The sequence below is a fragment of the Engystomops pustulosus genome, chromosome 3 (genome assembly GCF_040894005.1).
Source record: "Engystomops pustulosus chromosome 3, aEngPut4.maternal, whole genome shotgun sequence".
Classification (NCBI taxonomy): Eukaryota; Metazoa; Chordata; class Amphibia; order Anura; family Leptodactylidae; genus Engystomops; species Engystomops pustulosus.
The window spans coordinates 152,297,674-152,317,072 of NC_092413.1; the positions used below are offsets into that span (position 1 = coordinate 152,297,674).

General features: G+C 46.1%; 1 protein-coding gene across 2 annotated transcripts in view; it reads right to left on the reverse strand.

The window, feature by feature from the left end:
- Positions 1 to 15,122: 15,122 nt before the first annotated feature.
- MB21D2 (Mab-21 domain containing 2) overlaps positions 15,123 to 19,399 on the reverse strand; it is a 116,963-nt gene continuing 112,686 nt past the window's right edge. For both annotated transcript variants that reach the window (XM_072142594.1, XM_072142593.1), the window contains exon 2: positions 15,123 to 18,500. In XM_072142594.1, the coding sequence (XP_071998695.1) occupies positions 17,236 to 18,498 (1,263 nt within the window). In that variant the 5' untranslated portion in view covers positions 18,499 to 18,500 and the 3' untranslated portion in view covers positions 15,123 to 17,235. The remainder of the gene's footprint in view (positions 18,501 to 19,399) is intronic.

Below are 19,399 nucleotides of genomic sequence, written 5' to 3' on the forward strand. Positions count from 1 at the left end.
GTATTCACCAGAGCCCGCCGCAAAGCGGGTTGGACTTGCTGCGGCAGGATACCACTAGGTCGTTCCCAGGTGTGACCAGCCCACGATGGCAGCCGAGGTCGAGGTACCTTAGCGGATGACAATCTCGTAGACAGGTCCAGGCACAGGGTCAGGGCAGGCGGCAGAGATGCAACGTCAGGTCCAAGTCCGGGGTCAGCAACAGGAGGTCCAGGCAGGTGGGAACGGGAACACAGGCACACAGAACACAGCAACACGGAGGAACTCGGGTAACACAGGACACAGGAGCGGGAACACACAGGAATACACGGGAACGCAGGAATACACAGGAACGCAGGAATAATCGCTTGTAAGCTTTGTCTAAGGCTATGAGGCACAAAGATCCGGCAAGGGTAACAGGAAGAGGCAGGCTTATGAAGAATTGGGCAATATGGCCAGCGCCAATTAATGGCGCGCTGGCCCTTTAAATTTGGAGAAGGTGCCGTGCGTGCGCCCTAGCAGTCGGGGACGCGCGCGCACAGCGGAGGGGAGCGAGCCAGGAGCCGGGACGGGTGAGATGCGCTGGCGGCGCGCTGGCGGGGGCAGGGCGGCACGGGTGAGCCCGCGACCCGCGATGTGGGTCGCGGGACCACCCGTGACAGTACCCCCCCCTTCGGCCTCCCCCTCCTCCTAGGCTGGAGGAACCTCTGCAGAAGACTACGATCCAATATGTTGTCCTCTGGCTCCCACGACCTTTCTTCAGGCCCGAACCCCCTCCAGTCAACCAAGAAGAACCGCTTCCCCCTCACCGTCTTCATGTCCAAGATCTCTTTTACCTCATAGGTGTTGGTAGAGTCCGCCGCTGGAGTACGAGGAGGATCTTGCTGGGAGAAGCGATTCAAGATGACAGGCTTGAGCAGGGAGACATGAAAGGAGTTCGGGATGCGCATGGTGGGAGGAAGGCGCAGCTTATAGGCCACAGGGTTAATACGCTTCAGCACCTCAAATGGACCCAGATAGCGAGGGCCAAGCTTGTAGCTGGGAATCTTCAACCGGACATATTTTGAAGACAGCCACACTTTATCCCCTGGAGAGAAGATGGGAGGAGACCTGCGTTTTTTATCGGCCTGAGTCTTGGAGCGGGCAGAGGGCTGAAGCAGGGACTGACGAGTCTGTTCCCAAATAGCTTTAAGGTCCGTTACCAACTCTTCCACAGCAGGAACATCAGCAGACACGGAGAGAGGTAGGGGTGGACGTGGATGTCTTCCATATAGAACAAAGAAGGGTGATGCACCAGCAGACTCCGAATCCAGGGAGTTATATGAGAACTCTGCCCAAGGTAGCAAAGTGGACCAGTTATCCTGACGGGCAGAGACAAAGTGACGCAGGTAACAGCCCAAAGTCTGGTTAACTCTTTCAACCTGTCCATTAGACTGAGGATGGTACGCAGAAGAGAAGTCCAGTTTTATCTGCAGTTGATTACACAGGGCTCGCCAGAAGCGGGAGACAAACTGGACCCCTCGGTCCGAGACGATGTGCAACGGAAGTCCATGTAGGCGAAAGATGTGGGTGAAGAACTGGCTGGCAAGGTGTGGAGCAGACGGCAGGCCTGGCAGAGGAACAAAATGAGACATTTTGGAAAAGCGGTCGGTTACCACCCAGATAACGGTATTGCCAGATGATGGTGGCAGATCTGTAATAAAGTCCATAGCCACGTGAGACCACGGGCAGGTAGGCACGGGTAACGGCAACAGAAGACCAACTGGTTTTTGTCGTGAGGGCTTATTACGAGCACAAGAGGTACAGGACCGCACAAAATCCCGAACGTCCTTCACCAAATCAGGCCACCAATAGAATCGGGAAATTAGGGCCACAGAGCGCTGCACCCCAGGGTGCCCAGCCACACGAGAGGAATGTCCCCAGGTCAGAATCCTCTTTCGAAGTCCAGGTCGCACATAAGTCTTGCCGGGAGGTAATTGCCAGAGGTCCACCGGCGCTGCCAGCACAAGTCTCTCAGGAGGAACGATGTATCTCGGGGCACAGTCCTCCCCCATAACATCCGAAGCACGGGACAAGGCGTCAGCCTTGATTTTTTTCTCGGCAGGGCGAAAATGGATTTGGAAGTCAAAACGGGAAAAGAAGAGAGACCACCGGGCTTGACGCGGGTTCAACCGCTGAGCCGACTGTAGGTATTGGAGGTTCTTGTCAGTGTAGATGCTGACTGGAAATCTGTCTCCCTCCAACAGATGACGCCACTCCTCCAAGGCAAGCTTGATGGCCAGAAGCTCACGATCTCCAATAGAATAATTCCTCTCTGCAGGGGAGAAAATTTTGGAGAAGAAGCCGCAAGATAGAGTACGGCCCCTAGGCCTCTTCTGAGTAAGGACCGCTCCAGCTCCTACGGAGGAGGCATCAACCTCCACAAAAAAATGGCTTCTCGGTATCTGGTCTGGTAAGGACAGATGCAGAAGAAAAAGCAGACTTTAGTCTCGTGAAGGCCTGGTCAGCCGCTGGGGGCCAGGCACGAGAATTGACACCTTTCTTCGTTAGCGCCACCATAGGAGCTACCAGAGTCGAGAAGTGAGGAATGAATTGTCTATAATAATTTGCGAAGCCCAGGAATCTTTGAATAGCCCGTAGTCCCACTGGGCGTGGCCACTGAAGAACCGCAGATAACTTGTCAGGATCCATTTGCAAGCCTTTATCGGAAATAATGTAGCCGAGGAATGGAAGGCTTTTTTGATGAAACAGGCACTTCTCCAGTTTGGCGTAGAGATGGTTGGCCCTGAGGCGGCTAAGCACTTGCCGTACATGGGAATGGTGGGACTCGAGGTCAGCAGAATACACAAGGATGTCATCCAGGTAAACCACAACACAGCGGTACAATAAGTCCCTGAAGATATCGTTGACAAACTCTTGGAAAACGGCTGGCGCATTACAGAGTCCGAAAGGCATAACTAAATATTCAAAATGCCCATCACGGGTGTTAAAGGCGGTCTTCCACTCGTCGCCCCTCCTGATGCGGATAAGATTGTAGGCCCCACGAAGATCCAGCTTGGTAAAGACTCTCGCACCCCGTAGGCGATCAAACAGCTCCGTGATCAGCGGCAGAGGATAGCGATTCTTAACGGTGACTTTGTTAAGACCGCGATAGTCAATACAGGGGCGGAGAGAGCCATGTTCCTTGGTGACAAAAAAGAAGCCGACGCCTGCAGGAGAGGTGGATTTGCGAATGAAGCCTCTTTGCAGATTCTCCTGGACATACTCGGACATGGCGGCTGTTTCAGGTACTGAGAGCGGGTACACCCGACCCCGAGGAGGAGAAGATCCAGGCAGCAGGTCGATGGGGCAATCGTAGGGACGATGTGGAGGAAGGGTCTCAGCTTGTTTCTTGGAGAACACATCCGCGAAGTCCTGGTATTGAGCGGGAAGCCCCCCCAAAGGCTTAGGAGACAAGGTCGAAGTCCCCACAGGGAGCGGATGTAGAACCTTCATACAGTGTGATGAACAATCCGGACCCCAGCGGAGAATCTCCCCAGAAGACCAGTCCAGAACAGGGGCATGATGTTGCAACCAGGGGAGGCCCAGCAGGAGAGTGGAAGTGCACTGGGGCAGCACAAAAAAGGACAGTCTTTCTCTATGTAATGCTCCAACTTGCAGGAGCAGGGGTTCTGTGCGAAACCGGATGGGCACGGAGAGAATTTGGCCACTGACCGAGGCAATAGACAATGGCTTCCTGAGACGAACCACCGGGAAGTGATGCTGGGAGACCAGGGCAGCATCCATAAAGTTCGCTGTAGAGCCCGAATCCAGGAAGGTGGAAACTTGGATCTGGGTGCCAGTGCCAACGCTGAGGAGTACGGGGAGAGTCAAGCATGGAGAAGCTTTATTCTCACCTAGGGACGCTTCTCCTGAGAAGCCTAGGTGCTGGCGTTTCCCGGACGTTGGGGGCGGACAGGACAAGCCCCGACAAAGTGCCCTGGGCTGGCACAATACATGCACAGGTTCTCCTGACGTCGCCTGGAACGCTCTTGTAGAGAAAGCCGGACTCGGTCCACCTGCATAGGTTCATCAGCAGAAGATTCAGCCGGGGGCTGAAGCGGCTTTTGGAATACAGGTGCCAGGCGAGGAAGACGTCTAACACGGCCTTGGGGGTACTCGGAGCGTAGTTCCTCAGCGCGCTCCTTAAACCGCACATCAATTCGAGTGGCCAGGGTGATTAGACCACTCAGAGTTGACGGCAGGTCCCGTGCTGCCAGCGCGTCCTTGACCTGCGCAGAAAGTCCTTTCTTGTAGGTAGCAATGAGGGCCGCATCGTTCCAGGCAAGTTCAGAAGCCAGGGTGCGGAACTGAACTGCGTACTCTCCCACAGATGAGTTACCCTGGCGCATGTTCAATAATGCAGACTCCGCAGAGGAAGCTCGGGCCGGTTCCTCGAAGACTGACCGGAACTCTGCCAGAAATTCCAAGAGGGTAGCGACAACCGGGTCATCCCTGTCCCAAAGAGGAGTAGCCCAGGCCAGGGCCTTCCCGGAAAGGAGGCTGAGGACAAATGCCACCTTGGACCGCTCTGTGGAAAATTGCGACAGCATAAGTTCTATGTGCAGGGAGCACTGGGTGATGAAGCCCCTGCACATCTTGGGATCCCCGTCATACTTGCCGGGCAAAGAGAGACGTAGCCTGGGTTCAGCAGCAGGAAGATAAGCCAGGGTAGCAGGAGTTGCAGCGGCCACCTCAGGAAACTGTTGCTGATGCTGGGTAGCTAGCAGCTGTTGCAGCATGGCGGTGACTTGCTCCAGTTGATTCCGTTGTGCAGAAATCTGCTGGGACTGGTGGATCACGATGGTGGCGAGATCAGGCTGACTGGGAGAAGGAGCCTCGGCGGGATCCATGGCCGGATCTTACTGTTAGGATCAGTGGATCCTCTGGACCACCGCGGGAGATGTAACTAGCCAACACCCGGAACCGGAGCCTAGCGGCACCTGGTATTCACCAGAGCCCGCCTCAAAGCGGGTTGGACTTGCTGCGGCACGATACCACTAGGTCGTTCCCAGGTGTGACCAGCCCACGATGGCAGCCGAGGTCGAGGTACCTTAGCGGATGACAATCTCGTAGACAGGTCCAGGCACAGGGTCAGGGCAGGCGGAAGAGATGCAACGTCAGGTCCAAGTCCGGGGTCAGCAACAGGAGGTCCAGGCAGGTGGGAACGGGAACACAGGCACACAGAACACAGCAACACGGAGGAACTCGGGTAACACAGGAGCGGGAACACACAGGAATACACGGGAACGCAGGAATACACAGGAACGCAGGAATAATCGCTTGTAAGCTTTCTCTAAGGCTATGAGGCACAAAGATCCGGCAAGGGTAACAGGAAGAGGCAGGCTTATGAAGAATTGGGCAATATGGCCAGCGCCAATTAATGGCGCCCTGGCCCTTTAAATTTGGAGAAGGTGCCGCGCGCGCGCCCTAGCAGTCGGGGACACGCGCGCACAGCGGAGGGGAGCGAGCCAGGAGCCGGGACGGGTGAGATGCGCTGGCGGCGCGCTGGCGGGGGCAGGGCGGCACGGGTGAGCCCGCGACCCGCGATGTGGGTCGCGGGACCACCTGTGACAACTATGCAGACAAGACAAGACAGTATAAGGCACCAAAACAGTATCTTAACTGTTTGTAACCTAAAAATAATATTTAAATTCCCAAATTGCTTTTTATTTTCCTATATAGGATTACAAAGGTAAATGAATTTTACCTTTGTAATCATATTTAGGAAAATCAAAAAACTATTTGGGAATTTAAATTCACTTATTAATTTAAAATCAATTATTATTATTACCTTATATACTCAAGTATAAGCCTAGTTTTTCAGCACAAAAAATGTGCTGAAAACCCCAAACTCGGCTTATACTCGAGTCCAAAAAATAAATCAAAACTCGCCTTTCTGGTGGCACCCGTAGATCTTCTGTGCGATCCATCTGGTATTGTTGTGCTGCACAACGGGGAAGGGGGGGGGGCTATATACAATGGGCCAGGGGCTGGCAGGCTATAAACACTGGGGCAGGGGCTGGCAGGCTATATACACTGGGGCAGGGGCTGGCAGGCTATATACACTGGGGCAAGGGCTGGCAGGCTATATACACTGGGGCAAGGGCTGGCAGGCTATATACACTGGGGCAAGGGCTGGCAGGCTATATACACTGGGGCAGGGGCTGGCAGGCTATATACACTGGGGCAGGGGCTGGCAAGCTATATACACTGGGGCAGGGGCTGGCAAGCTATATACACTGGGGCAGGGGCTGGCAAGCTATATACACTGGGGCAGGGGCTGGCTGGCTACATACTGGAGAGGCTGTGACCAATGCATTTCCCACCCTCGGCTTATACTCGAGTCAATAGGTTTTCACAGTTGTTTGTGGTAAAATTAGGGGCCTCGGCTTATACTCGGGTCGGCTTATACTCGAGTGTATACGGTAAGTGAATTTGTCATAATTTGCCCTTTAATTCCGCTATAGGGATGTAAAATCCCTATGCAAGACCACTATCTCACATAGTAATCTGGGTAATGGTGGCAACTGGCCCATGCAGGTCGAAGACACTAGCCCCCAGGTTCAGGCAGTAAAAAGTCAGGAAAAAGTCAAGTGTCAGGACATGCAACTGTCAGGCAGTATCATAGTATACAAGCCAAATGTTAGGGAAGATAGAGAAGTATCAAGGTCAGGTCAAATCATGATAATTTACAGGAAACAGAATCACAGAACAGAATTGGAGTGGAGTGGACTCAGAAATTCAGATCTGTATCAGAAATGCAAACCTTTGCAAAAGACTAGCAAGCTCAGGAACTTTACCACTCATGATAGAAGATAGTCTGATAGAAGATGTCTTTCACCCCAGGGTTGTGCAGTGAAGACTCTGTACACATTGGCACACTGAGCTTTAAAATCCAAAAACTTAGCAAGAACCTTAAGACCTTAGAGCCTGTGTCAGTAAGTACTGTGTACTGGTGGCAGCTGGCCAATGCAGGTCTTGTCGGCCATGCTTGATGTCAAGGGAGCTCCTTACAGGGTAGCTAAAAGAGGCATGGTTTTCCTGGAAACTTTGCATATATTCCCAGAATCCCCCTAGTGGAGCATCAATAGTAGAACTCCATAATCAGAACTCTTACTTCCCGGCCCTAGTCACAAGCCTCTCACTCAACCAAACTAGTTCCCTACACTGTACTGAGGAGACGCAATAAGGTTCAAAACAGTGCTGTTTGGGAGTCTGTTCCTTCTGGAATAAATATATCTGTTTGGTTTCAATCCCACATCATGTCATTAGGCCTATTGTAGGTCATGCTTGATATCAAGGGAGCTGCCTTACCAGGTAGCGTTATCCTTTACCCATGCTGGAAAACTTTGAATATTTTCTGTATAAGTTAAAAGCATCTCAATTTTTAAAAATTTTGTGGCTGAACCTATACTTATCTAACTTCTCCACACTGTTCCTGTGAACAAAGGAAATTCAGTTACCTGAAAGAGCCAGGCTGCCATATGAATCATCGTGATTCAGACCCTGTGACCATGTTGGGTCACATGTTCAGGAGCCACACCAGATGACTGGTCATATTAGTCTGTGTCACCAAGAGCAGGCAGTAAGATGTGTCCATCAGGATGTTTTAGGGACCCACAGGCACCCAGGTGTGCCACTCAGATACAGTAACTCTCGGTATTCATTTTATGTGATAATTCTTTTTCTATTTTGATAAATTGGGCATTATGGGATGCTGGGTTAACTAACATGTTCTGCATGAGTCTTGTGGTGCTCATCAGAGAAAATATGGCGCTGCCTTTGCACTGCCACTGAACAAGCTAACTGTTGCCATCCTTGTCTCCTCAGCTGTCATTCAACACTATTTTGTACATCCTGGTGGTGTATAAATGTAAAACCTCATTTGTATCAATTCCTCATGGTTTTCTAGATCTCTCTGCTATAGGAAACTTCTATTTTTACTTCCAGTGGATAGAAATCTGTCCATGATCTTGTGATGGACAAGCAGTTGCACAGCTCATTAGTATCACATTGATCTGATTACTCTCTGTGATAATAACAGCTCATGCACCTGCCTGTCCATTACAAGATCATAGACATCATAGAAATTGTCTAACTTTTCCTTACAATTATTTTGCTGAAAGTGGTCAACCCCTTTAAGGATCAGGGCAGTCGATATTCCGCTTACATTTCCATACTGTCATGCTTGTATGTGTTTTAAATGTTTTTGTCTTTTGTTTGTAGTTTGAAATTTTAATAAAATATATTTGTATCTTTGTAATACATTTGGTATCCTATAATTGAGGTATTCTCTTAGGTCTCATTGAATTGAATATGGGAGCTGATGGGCAGCCAGTGCATTGACAGCGGACAGAGACTAAAGGCATCCGTGTACGGTCGGGACTACTAAACCATTCTAGCTGCTGCATTAAAGGACATCTACCATGAGTTTTACTGATGGTAGACATGTCCTACTAAGAAGTTCCTGAGGAATGATGTTCCTTAAACTCCTTTAATTATAACTTTGTACGTGGCAATATATAACTTCACTGGAGCGCCGTGTCTTTTAATCTAATCAATCCGCCTGTTTCTATACAAGTCCCACCCATCCACAGTGACTTGGAACCGGGGAGTGAATAAAGTAAAAAACAAGCACTCATGTGACGTAGCCGGATAGCCCCAGGCTAATTAGCATCATTTTTCTAACTCCATGTTGCTGCAGTTGTGGTGTATAGAGTAAGAGCTATAATAAAAGAAGTCCCGAGGAACATCGTTCCATCGAACTTCTTAATAGAACATGTCTACCTTCAGTAAAACAGATGGTCGATGTTCTTTAAGAATAGATTGTAGAGAAAAAAGTTTGTAAGTGGAAAGTTAATCAGTCCATCTATGATGAAATATAAAGAAAGGTATAGGAGTTCACACCTGACCACTATAGGCCATCAATGGTCTCAGTGGTATTTAGCTGTGGCCAACATTGTAGATATGGCCTCCGTTTAAAAGAGTGCTAGAGCCACACTGGAGTGGGGGTGGGGGAATAAATATAGGCTTTTTAAAAATGTCATATTCACTCTTGCTGTCTAGAACATAATTAATGACCCCTTTAAGGGGTATTTTTTTTGTAGGGGGGTCAAGGCCCATTTCAAATCCCCGATACAAATCGACACCTTTGTATTTGTTTAGAAAATATATTTATGTGATTTTTACATACAGACGGGTTTTACACATTTTATATGTTTCCTTTGCTGTTTTGCTTTGACCCAGTTACAGGTTTCGTTAAATGCAAAAGATTTTCATTGCAAACACTGCAGAAGCAGAAATGCGATAGCCCCCGGAGAAGCCCCTTAATAAAGCAGATGTGATCAGAGCAGTGTGTGTACCTATAAAGCTGAACGCTGTGTGGGATCTATTTTCCCATGGATCAGTTTTTAAAGGCTTGTTAGATACAGTTTTTTTTTAATTTCCTGTAAGGCAGTTTCACAAGATTTGTGATCAGGCTTTCACAGGGAAGAAAGAATTTCTGCTGCACACTATAAGGGTGGTGGCACACGTGCCGTTTTGGCTGCGTTTGCAAACGCAGACCAAAGCGCACCCACTGGGGCGGGCCGCGGACCAATCGCATCAGCGTTTCTATGGAAACGCCTGTGATCGGGAACAAGCCACGGGTGTTTTTTATTAAATGTAACACAAAACACTGGCGGCTCATTCCCGATCGCAGATGTTTCCATAGAAACTCTGATGCGATTGGGCCGCGGTCCGCCCCGGTGGTGCGGTTTGGTCTGCGTGTGCAAAAGCAGCCAAAACGGCACGTGTGCCACCACCCTAAGGAATGAGTTGCACAGGTGCTCTGGAGACTGCCCCAATCCCTTAAAAGGGTATTCTCATTCTGACAAATTAATGTTATTGTTTGCATGATGAAAAATTATAAATTTTTTCTGTATACTTTGTGTATCAATTCTTCATGGTTTTCTAGATCTCTGATTGCTGTCATTCTATAGAAAGCTTCTATGTTTACTTCTAGTGGGCAGAAATCTGACCATGGTTACACAGGTGCACAGCTCATTATATCACACAGCTCTGATAACTCTCACGGATACGAACAAGCCGCACACCTCAGTGACCATGTTGAGATTTCTGTCCATTATAAGTAAACATAGAAGCTTTCTATAGAATGACAGCAAGCAGAGATCTAGAAAACCATTAGGAACTGATACAGAAAGTGTTTAGGAAAACTGTTTATCTTTTCATTACACAAACATTAATATTTATTTGCTGAACTGGGAACACCCCTTTAAGCATAAAGAATTTTGCAAACTCCAGTCACACTGTTGTGTTGCAAATGATGTTTTTTTAATTTCATACAAACATCCAAAGTTGTGACGTTTCGGTCTGACCTTCATCAGACTCAGCTTGAATGGAGGTATAGGAAAAGAGGGTTTGCCTATAGCAACGTGGCGTTGGATAAAGAGAATGGCGGTAGGTACTGCTTGTGGAGTAAAGCGCTCGTTTAGAAAATTAATAATATCCATTATCTATTTACATATATACAAAATTGAAGCATTGCGAAGTTGATCTATCACATCACATAAGGGGATAAATGCATATATGTATTGGTGTAGGGATTCCCATGATATCAAGTACCGATAGTGACACGGTAACATATGCAGTTAATAAGTAGGTAATAACAGGAAATATGCGAAAACAAACATTAGCAATAAATAGGCTGGTAGTAACAGGTAGCATCGCAGCATGCCCCAGTGTGGTGCCCGGTGGAGGTCCAGTCACAACAGGCAGTACGTGGGTATAACCTGAAATAAGATTTTAAGCATGGCTTACCAGTTTGTAGGGAGGTATAGGAAAAGAGAGTTTGCGTATAGCAACGTCGCGCTGGGTAATGAGACTGGCGGTAGGTATCGTTTGTGGAGTAAAGCGCTGGTCTCCCTGTGAGAGTGACAGGTTTTAAACCCATTGCCATGATGAGGGTCGGGGACTTCTGGTTCCGGTCGGGAACTTCCAGGCTGTCACAGGAGGCTTTGCATTATAATGATACATGCAAATAGCCCCTTCTTCCCTGCTAAACAGTAGCAGTGACACTATAGTGCTGCTGTTTAGCAGGGAAGCAGGGACTCCTTGCATCATAGTTTGATAGGCCTCATTAATAAGAATTGCAACCCAAGCAGTGTGGTCATCGCATGACACAGCACACAGCAAGGTCGATGATTACAGGTGGATCATGGCTCATGTGAAACGGCCTATATTATAATCCTAAATTTACTTTTTGGAACCCCACCCAGAAAATCAGCACACTAGGAACATGTTGGCCATACCCCACCCCCTTTAAGAGATTGGCCACAAATGCCCTGCCAAGACTTTGTTTTGATCTAGTTTTTTTCTTTTTTAAATAAAAGATTAAGGTCCTGGCAGGGCGATTGTTCATGGACTCTCCATGACACTCCATCTGCTTCCATCTTATAGTCAGAGATATCTGACTGATGAGGTAAAATACAGGAGACTTCAACTTACAGTATATATCAATAAAGTGGAGAGGAACTATTAATAGTTGCCCCCCACACATTACAGGAAACATAAGGTAAAGGGGCCAACCCCTTTAAGCAACACTATTGCTTAGCATTGACTACATACATAAAGGGCTATGAGAGGGTGTATATAATTCCCAATAAGCCCCTGGTTTATAGCATATTTTGCATCACTATTGCAGTTTGCACCTCTTTCCCTTTTGATACATATTTTGTTTGTGAAATACAAACAGAGGTTTCTGATCCGTTCCTTTACTGGAAAGCCACAGAGAAATTACCACCGGAGCGATCTTTCGGTTACCCTCATAACTAAGTGCAGTTTATAGCAATGTAATGTGTTCTCAGCAATGGAAGAGAATTGTAGCCTATTGCTTCTTGAAGACGTTTGCTGCCTCATTTGTATTAGTATGTATTATACAAGGAGTCATAAATAAAACAGCCATACATTGTATACAATGTATATGAGTGAAATACACTACTGGAAACAGAGTGACATTACTAATGAGACCCAGGGTTGGCTCCAGATTAACTACCGTATTTTTCGGCCTATAAGGCGCACCAAAAATCCTTTCATTTTCTCAGAAATCAAAGGTGCGGCTTATAGGCCAGTGCGCCTTATACATGAACTTATACAGAAATGTACTACAGACAAGATGTACTGTACATTTACCAGTGTTTAATAGCTCCATCCCCAGAAATTTCCTGCACCTTCCCACACAGTATACAGGGTCCCTAGCTCCTGAAGTGCCCTGGCACCACAACTAACATTGTGCCCATCCTGCCCTCCCCTAGCACGGAGAGACCGGAGCTGCCATAGTGCCGACCACGAGGCAATCATCATCATCAGTAAACATACCTGACAGCCCTGTAACAGGGGAAAGAGAAGGAGCCACAGGGAACCCCCCCACAGGAATAACCCCCTGGCTGAGGAGGGAAGGAGAAGGGGCAGAGGGAGACCGCTTAACCCCTGCTGCATCACCCTGCATTAACCCCCAGCAGCCCATACCTCTGAGATCGGAGCTCTCTGACACGCTGAAGACAAGTTTCCCAGGAAGTGTAGCTGGCTTGAACTGTGCACAGGTCTGCCACCTGCTGGTCATTCTTAGGTACTGCATTTGGTCCTGTGCCTTATACTCCAGTGCGCCTTATATATCAACCTAGAAGTCTTAGCAGGCATTTATTAGAGGTGTGCGCCTTATAGGCCTAAAAATACGGTAGGCCCCCGGACGACAGAGCCTCAGTGGGCCCCTTTACAGTGAACTCACATGGCAATCAGAAACTAAAACAGATTGCAGTTCCCTAAAATATTTCCTAGTTTATCATCCCAAACAAATCGTATTTTATATACAGCAACTTTATGGTTATTTTATACAAGTCCCCCTCACTTCCCTATGGATTCATTAGATACAGCCCCCTCATCCCATGGATTCCTTATGTGCCGCCTTATGTGACCCCCCCTCCCCCCCAACAGCTCTGAGCCCTGACATTTGTCCAGAGCTGGCTCTGATGAGACCAATTATATAGAGAAGTACAACACTCCTCAGTACTATATTTTCATACAGCTAAAGTTATTTAGAGTGTTTGTGTACAACATTTTGCTTATTGTCTTCAGTGCATGGGCTACAATGCCCCAAAATATAAAACAGCAGGTGAAGTAACACTTGGAAGGCCGGGACCACACACAGTATTATCATCACATATTAGCGGCTGGCACATGCTGCTTAAAGCATGGCAATTTAGGCTGGTGCCACACGTACCGCTTTGTCTGCGTTTGAAAACGCAGACAAAGCCGCACCCACCGGGGCGGGCTGCGGCCTGATCGCATCGGCGTTTCTATGGTAACACCTGCAATCGGGAACGAGCTGCCGGTGGTTTGCATTAAATTAACACAAAACACTGGCGCCTCATTCTCGATCGCAGGAGTTTCCATAGCCGGTGGGTGCGGCTTTGTCTGCGTTTGCAAACGCAGACAAAGCGGTACGTGTGGCACCAGCCTTATGCCTCCATCACAGATCTGTATTTAAGTGGGATATACAAGAAGTACCTTTCATCATACATAACACATGGCCAAGAAATTTTACGCAGTCAGGCAACAGTGGAGAGGATACGAGCCTATATAGAGAAGTACCAGCAGCCTGGTAGGAGGCAGTGGAGAGGATACGAGCCTATATAGAGAAGTACCAGCAGCCTGGTAGGAGGCAGTGGAGAGGATACGAGCCTATATAGAGAAGTACCAGCAGCCTGGTAGGAGGCAGTGGAGAGGATACGAGCCTATATAGAGAAGTACCAGCAGCCTGGTAGGAGGCAGTGGAGAGGATACAAGCCTATATAGAGAAGTACCAGCAGCCTGGTAGGAGGCAGCGGAGAGGAGTGCAGGTACCCCGATAAGAGAAGGCTGTGGAGTCAAAGCAAAATTACAGTAATGAAGCAGCAACAAAAATAATTTTCTGGGTGTGGCCGTGACATGAGAAACCATATTAAGGAGGGTTTCACATTGGCGTTTTTTTCAGTGATTTCTAACTAAACCCATTTTGGCCTATAGACACATACAGATTGGTTCAGTAAGACATCAGTGGAAAAAATCACTAAAGCCAGGAAGAGAAAATCAATCTTTTCAATGGGCTTTTTAACAATTTTTTCAGTGATCAGTTAGGAACCTGTTCTTTTTGTCTTCACTGAAAACAGTGGATCAGTGGGAAAAAAACCTGTTAAAAGTGTTAAAAAGCCCATTTCAAAGAATGGTTCAGTAAGGCATTAGTGAAAAATCAGGAAGAGAAAGCCAATCTGTATGTGTCCATAAGCCAAAATGGGTTACGTGAAAAAAAAAAAAAAATGCCAATGTAAAAGTATTAAAAAAGTTGAAAACCAAAGCTTTAAAAATCAATTCTGGTCGTACAAGTTGGTAAAGATTTCAGGGTGGTCGGGATGAATAGGGTTAAATAGTAACTGGATCATAAATGGTATCCAATTGGCTATTAATATTTTCAAGCCAGAATTTTTACTGGAGTTTGTAATATGAAGGTCAATCTGAAATATAAAGTCCTATATTTGAAAAAAAAAGTTAGATCTGGGATCCATGATGATGAGTAGTAGCTTGGTGCAGAAACTGTACATATATTCTAATGGAAGAATTATTGGTCCCATGATGGGTTTAAGTAAATGTTCAGAATGTTTAAACAGGATTAAAACAAAAGAAGAGCCAAAAATGTATTTCCATTTTTAATTTGCATGAGAAAAAAAAATGCATATTATCAATTATACATCATGAGACTGATAGCAGCACATAGATACAATGACGTGTGTTTGGATGAGGACTTATGATACGCATATATTCTACACAGTCAAGGGGAACAGGAGATTTCAGCAGGGCGAATGCATTACATTGTATTTAAAGGAGAACCAAGACCAGTGAAATGAAAACAGGTTTATTTTATGAGCACAAACATAATCACATGCCCGGAAGCAACCAAAGACATAACTAACATTAGTGCAAATAATGCGTATGGTGATGCTTACTGTTACTTCGTAGGTGTCTTCCTTCCTTTTGTCAATGCATTAATGCAACCACCCCCTCCCCCCCCCCCCCATCCCAAGCAACCTTCACCTCCAGGCCCCCCCTTCATGCAACAATATCTACCAACCTGTGGTGTGGCTTGTTCATTATTTTTCCTATCCCTGGCGATGTACCGGATGAGACTTGCCGGTGGTGGGTGCAATAAAGAGATATATTTTCCAGAAGTAATGGACTGCTTTCTAAACTACATTTTATGCTGTGAAGGTTTAAAGGAGTTGGCCACTTTACCTCATGTTTTTAGTAATGTGTGTGCAAGTGTGGTGCGGCAGTACATTTGATAATTTACCAATATATATCTATTAATAGTTCTGCATTGCTGCATTAACATGTAAAGTGAAGCCTCGTGTATTTTACTTCATCAGCCAGACATTCCTGTCCATAAAATGGCCGCAGATGGAGGGTCATGTGATCTCTGACCAGGAGCAATCACCCTGCCAAGACCTTGTGAAAGTATTCATAAATATAAGATCAAGGTCCTGGGAGGGGCATAGAGATCACGTGACCCTGCAGCCATGTTAGGGACAGGAATGTCTGGCTGATGAGGTAAAAGACAGGAGGCTTCACTTCACATATCAAGAAAGAGGTGCAGATGGTAAATTACCTAATATCCTGTCCCCTACAAACACATTACAAAAAACATGAGGTGAAGTGGCCAACCCCTTTAACTGTTGTGGATCATTTTTTACTCAACTTTTCTCCATTTTTGTATGACAATGGACAGTAGGATGGTTATACACAGTGAAGTAGCACCAAATGTACAAACGTATTAGATATAGGCCTTTGTACATCTCCTACCTAAGGATTATGATGATGCAGGACACATTAAGCACCCAATAAACTGTAACCTGTTTGCATACAATAGCAACACCCATTTGAGTTGGGGAATTAGAAAAATTGACTAGTTTTAAGGAAAATGTATGTTTTCGTTTTAATGAGTACAGGCGGATTGAGGACAAGAATAGGAAAAATGTTTTATAGGGTTGTTAAATATTCTGAACCTACCTTGGATGCCTTAAGCACCGATTGTGATCAAAAGGTATGCTAAATATGGGCATAAGTGCCATGGGGGCATCTCCAGAGAGCCTCAGATATCCAGCATGGCAGCACCAGCGTCTCTCAGCACAATCCATTTATTTTGGTTTTGGTCCTTTCCCCCTCTTCCTGCATTACTGCCTCTGTGTGCATGTGTGACTGCTGCTCCATTTACCGGCAATTAGACATTTTACATCTCGTCTGTGGGCAACCCCTTTAATAAACCTTCAGGACCACACGCAAAATATTCTAGAGGTGTGGCATTGGATTTGCAAAAGTACATTTCATTAATGGAGAGACTATACTTCAGAATTTACAGACATTAAAACATTCTTTGGATTGACATTGTTAAGATGAAAGTGATGTATTACTAATAAGTTAAAATTCCTCAAATAGGTGATTTCACCAAAAGGAAAGTGAAACTGTACTAAACATTTCATGTCCATAAAAAATATTCAGTTCCTATTAATCCATCAAAGTGTATAATCTACCATCAAGCTTATGCCCCGAAAAGAAACTTTGCTGCAAAGTCAACCTGTCCAGGGCCGCCTGCACACGACTAGGATTGGGGCAAGTCCTATTCCTGTCCGTATTGCCCCCAATGAAATTTTGTCATCAGCGACCGACTGGTATCACTCAGCGGTGCATGGGAAGCAAACAATGGTTCGCAGGACTTTTTTGTGTGCAGGTAGCCTAAATCGGCTTGACCATGCGAATCTGTGACATCTGGTTTTACACCAAATAAATGGATTTAGTTGAGCACCAGATGCAGAGCCAGAAAGGATCAATGTCTTATGTAAAACAATGGAAGCCCAACACAATTTATTACCAACTAATTTCTCAACATGTAGACAAATTAAATAGACAATGAAAACATAAAATGGTCATTAAGGCTCATGTTCTCCCTTAAAACTAAAAATGATCAAAGCAGCATATGAAATAGTAATTTACCGTTTTAAAATTTGCAAAGTCCTGCACAATCAGGATTAAAAAGTTCATATTGTTCTTGACAGATCCAATCTAAGCTGGATATGTAAAAACAAGACAGCACACAGACTACACATTGAGTCTTAACGAAAGCATGTGAAAGTCTCAGAAAAACTTGTCATCGATCCTAAAGTGAGGCCTGGTTACGTCATCGGGGTTAATGAAGACAGAGATGGATTTGCCTGGGTTCTCAGTCACTAGCTGCTGTAATTTTTTGGCTAAACGGTCATCGGGTTGGTTATTGTCTCCACCATCGGACTGAGGCGAAGGTATACTGGTGGTGCTCCCCCTCCTTTGGATATCCATGGTGAGCCTGTTTGCGGCTTTGACGTGTTCTATGGCTGTTCGGAGATGTTCTGCAGGATCTGACCTCACAGATGAGAGCTTCCTAGCATGTAACATAACAGTCTCCTCTGAAAGGTGCTCTAGCATATTGCACTGAGGAATGAAGTAATTGGGGCACATTTTGTTGACTAAGCAGTGCTGCAGATCATCAATAAGTCCCAGAAGAAAATGGGCAGCGTAATCGTCTTGAGCCAAGTAAGTAGCTGGAAGTCTATCACAAGCCCATAGCATCATACTACGGAGATGGTATGGACTGATTGCTTTTGGTCTTGATAAAAGCTTTATTATTATGGCTTTACAAGCCTGATAGGCTTGCATTAAGCTACTGGAAATGCATTTCTTCAGCTGTACCTCGCTTCTGGCAAATGACAGCCTCCATTCATTATCTTTCTTACCCTTATAGGAGCAGGCTGGCACTAGATAAAAGCCGCTAATTACTTCTTCTTCTGTAATCTTGCCATCCCAAAAATGGTTTTCCATAAGCCAACTTTGAGCTACAGCTGGCCAGCCTTTGAAAGAGACTACAGGAACAATATCGTACATCATGCGACTGCTACCAACCCCTAAAACGATTGTGATAATTGTACCGTTCTTTTCTACCTTCTCTACCTTGGGCATCCCTCTCTGAGGTTTCTTCTGAATCTCTGACAACACAATGCTGATCGATTCATGGAACCAGTCTGCAACTTTTGTCGGGGAGAAAAAATAGTTTGTAGCCCCATTGATATGGTCAACTATTGTACAACAGTCTTTCCATTTGGCGATGGTTCCCTCATCGAACAATCGAAGGCTAAGCCATGAGTGACAAAGGGCAGAGTGACGCATATCCAGTGTCACTGGTTGGTTTCGGTCATGAAGTTTTAAAGCTGGCACAAGAAGAGTAAAATCCATGTCATAGTCTGTTCCTCGAGCATAAACATTTAACTCATCAAGATCCAGGTCAACGACTCCTTCTCGAACACCGCCAGAAAGCAGCAAATATTCATTGGCTACAGGCAACTTCTGGTCTAGTTTCTGAACCATACCTAAAAAGACAAAAAGCACGGTGGTTAGCATGCAAGTAGTGCAAAAGAAACAATATTCTGATAACAAATATATAACGAGAATATGGTAACGAGAATAAATCAATGGATCATCTGGCCAGACGTTATATAGGTGTTGCCTAAACACTTGCTCAACTCCCTTACATAGATGTACGCTATATTTTATCCTGCTGTAATTTAAGGGGGAGAATGTCTGCTCTGTAGGAGTAAAGGTGTTCTATCATGGAGTAGGACTGCTCCTTAGACTTCAGCACAAAAAGAGAGGAGGGATCTAAACATGGGTGCGGTTTCTAGTAAACCACATATGTTTGGTAACAAGCACCCAGTGTTTTTCATCGTTTACAATTGCAGGTGTGAATTTCGCCCCCGGATGCAAGTATAAACTACAAGTTAAACTGGATCCTTTTCCACAAAACTTAACCATTTAACACCTTCTGCTTTATGCCTCGATAGGTTGAATACGCAGTCATAACAGCTTCCCTTTAAAAAAAAAAAAAAAAAAAAAAGTGTTTTTGTCCAGAAAACATAAACCTCGTGAAGAGAAGACGAAATGAAGGGACTGCCTTCCATGTGTTAGAATAGGGAGCCCAAGACCGGCTCCAGATTTCAATAGGCCCCTGGTCAGCAGAGCCAAAGGGGGCCCCTTTGAACTGGAATTAAAAATTCTGAAACTAAAATAGTCCCCTGTTCCCTAAAATACTCTCATTGGTTGTTTTATATTAAGCTACCACATAGGCTGTCAGGGACTGAGATTGGGCCATGTGGGCCCGTTCAGCAGCTCTGGGCCCTGCACATGCCCAGGAATGCCGGGTGCTGGCGCCGGCCCTGAGAGAGTCACAAATATGATCACTTTTGATGTAAACTTTAGTTGTATGTGTGTA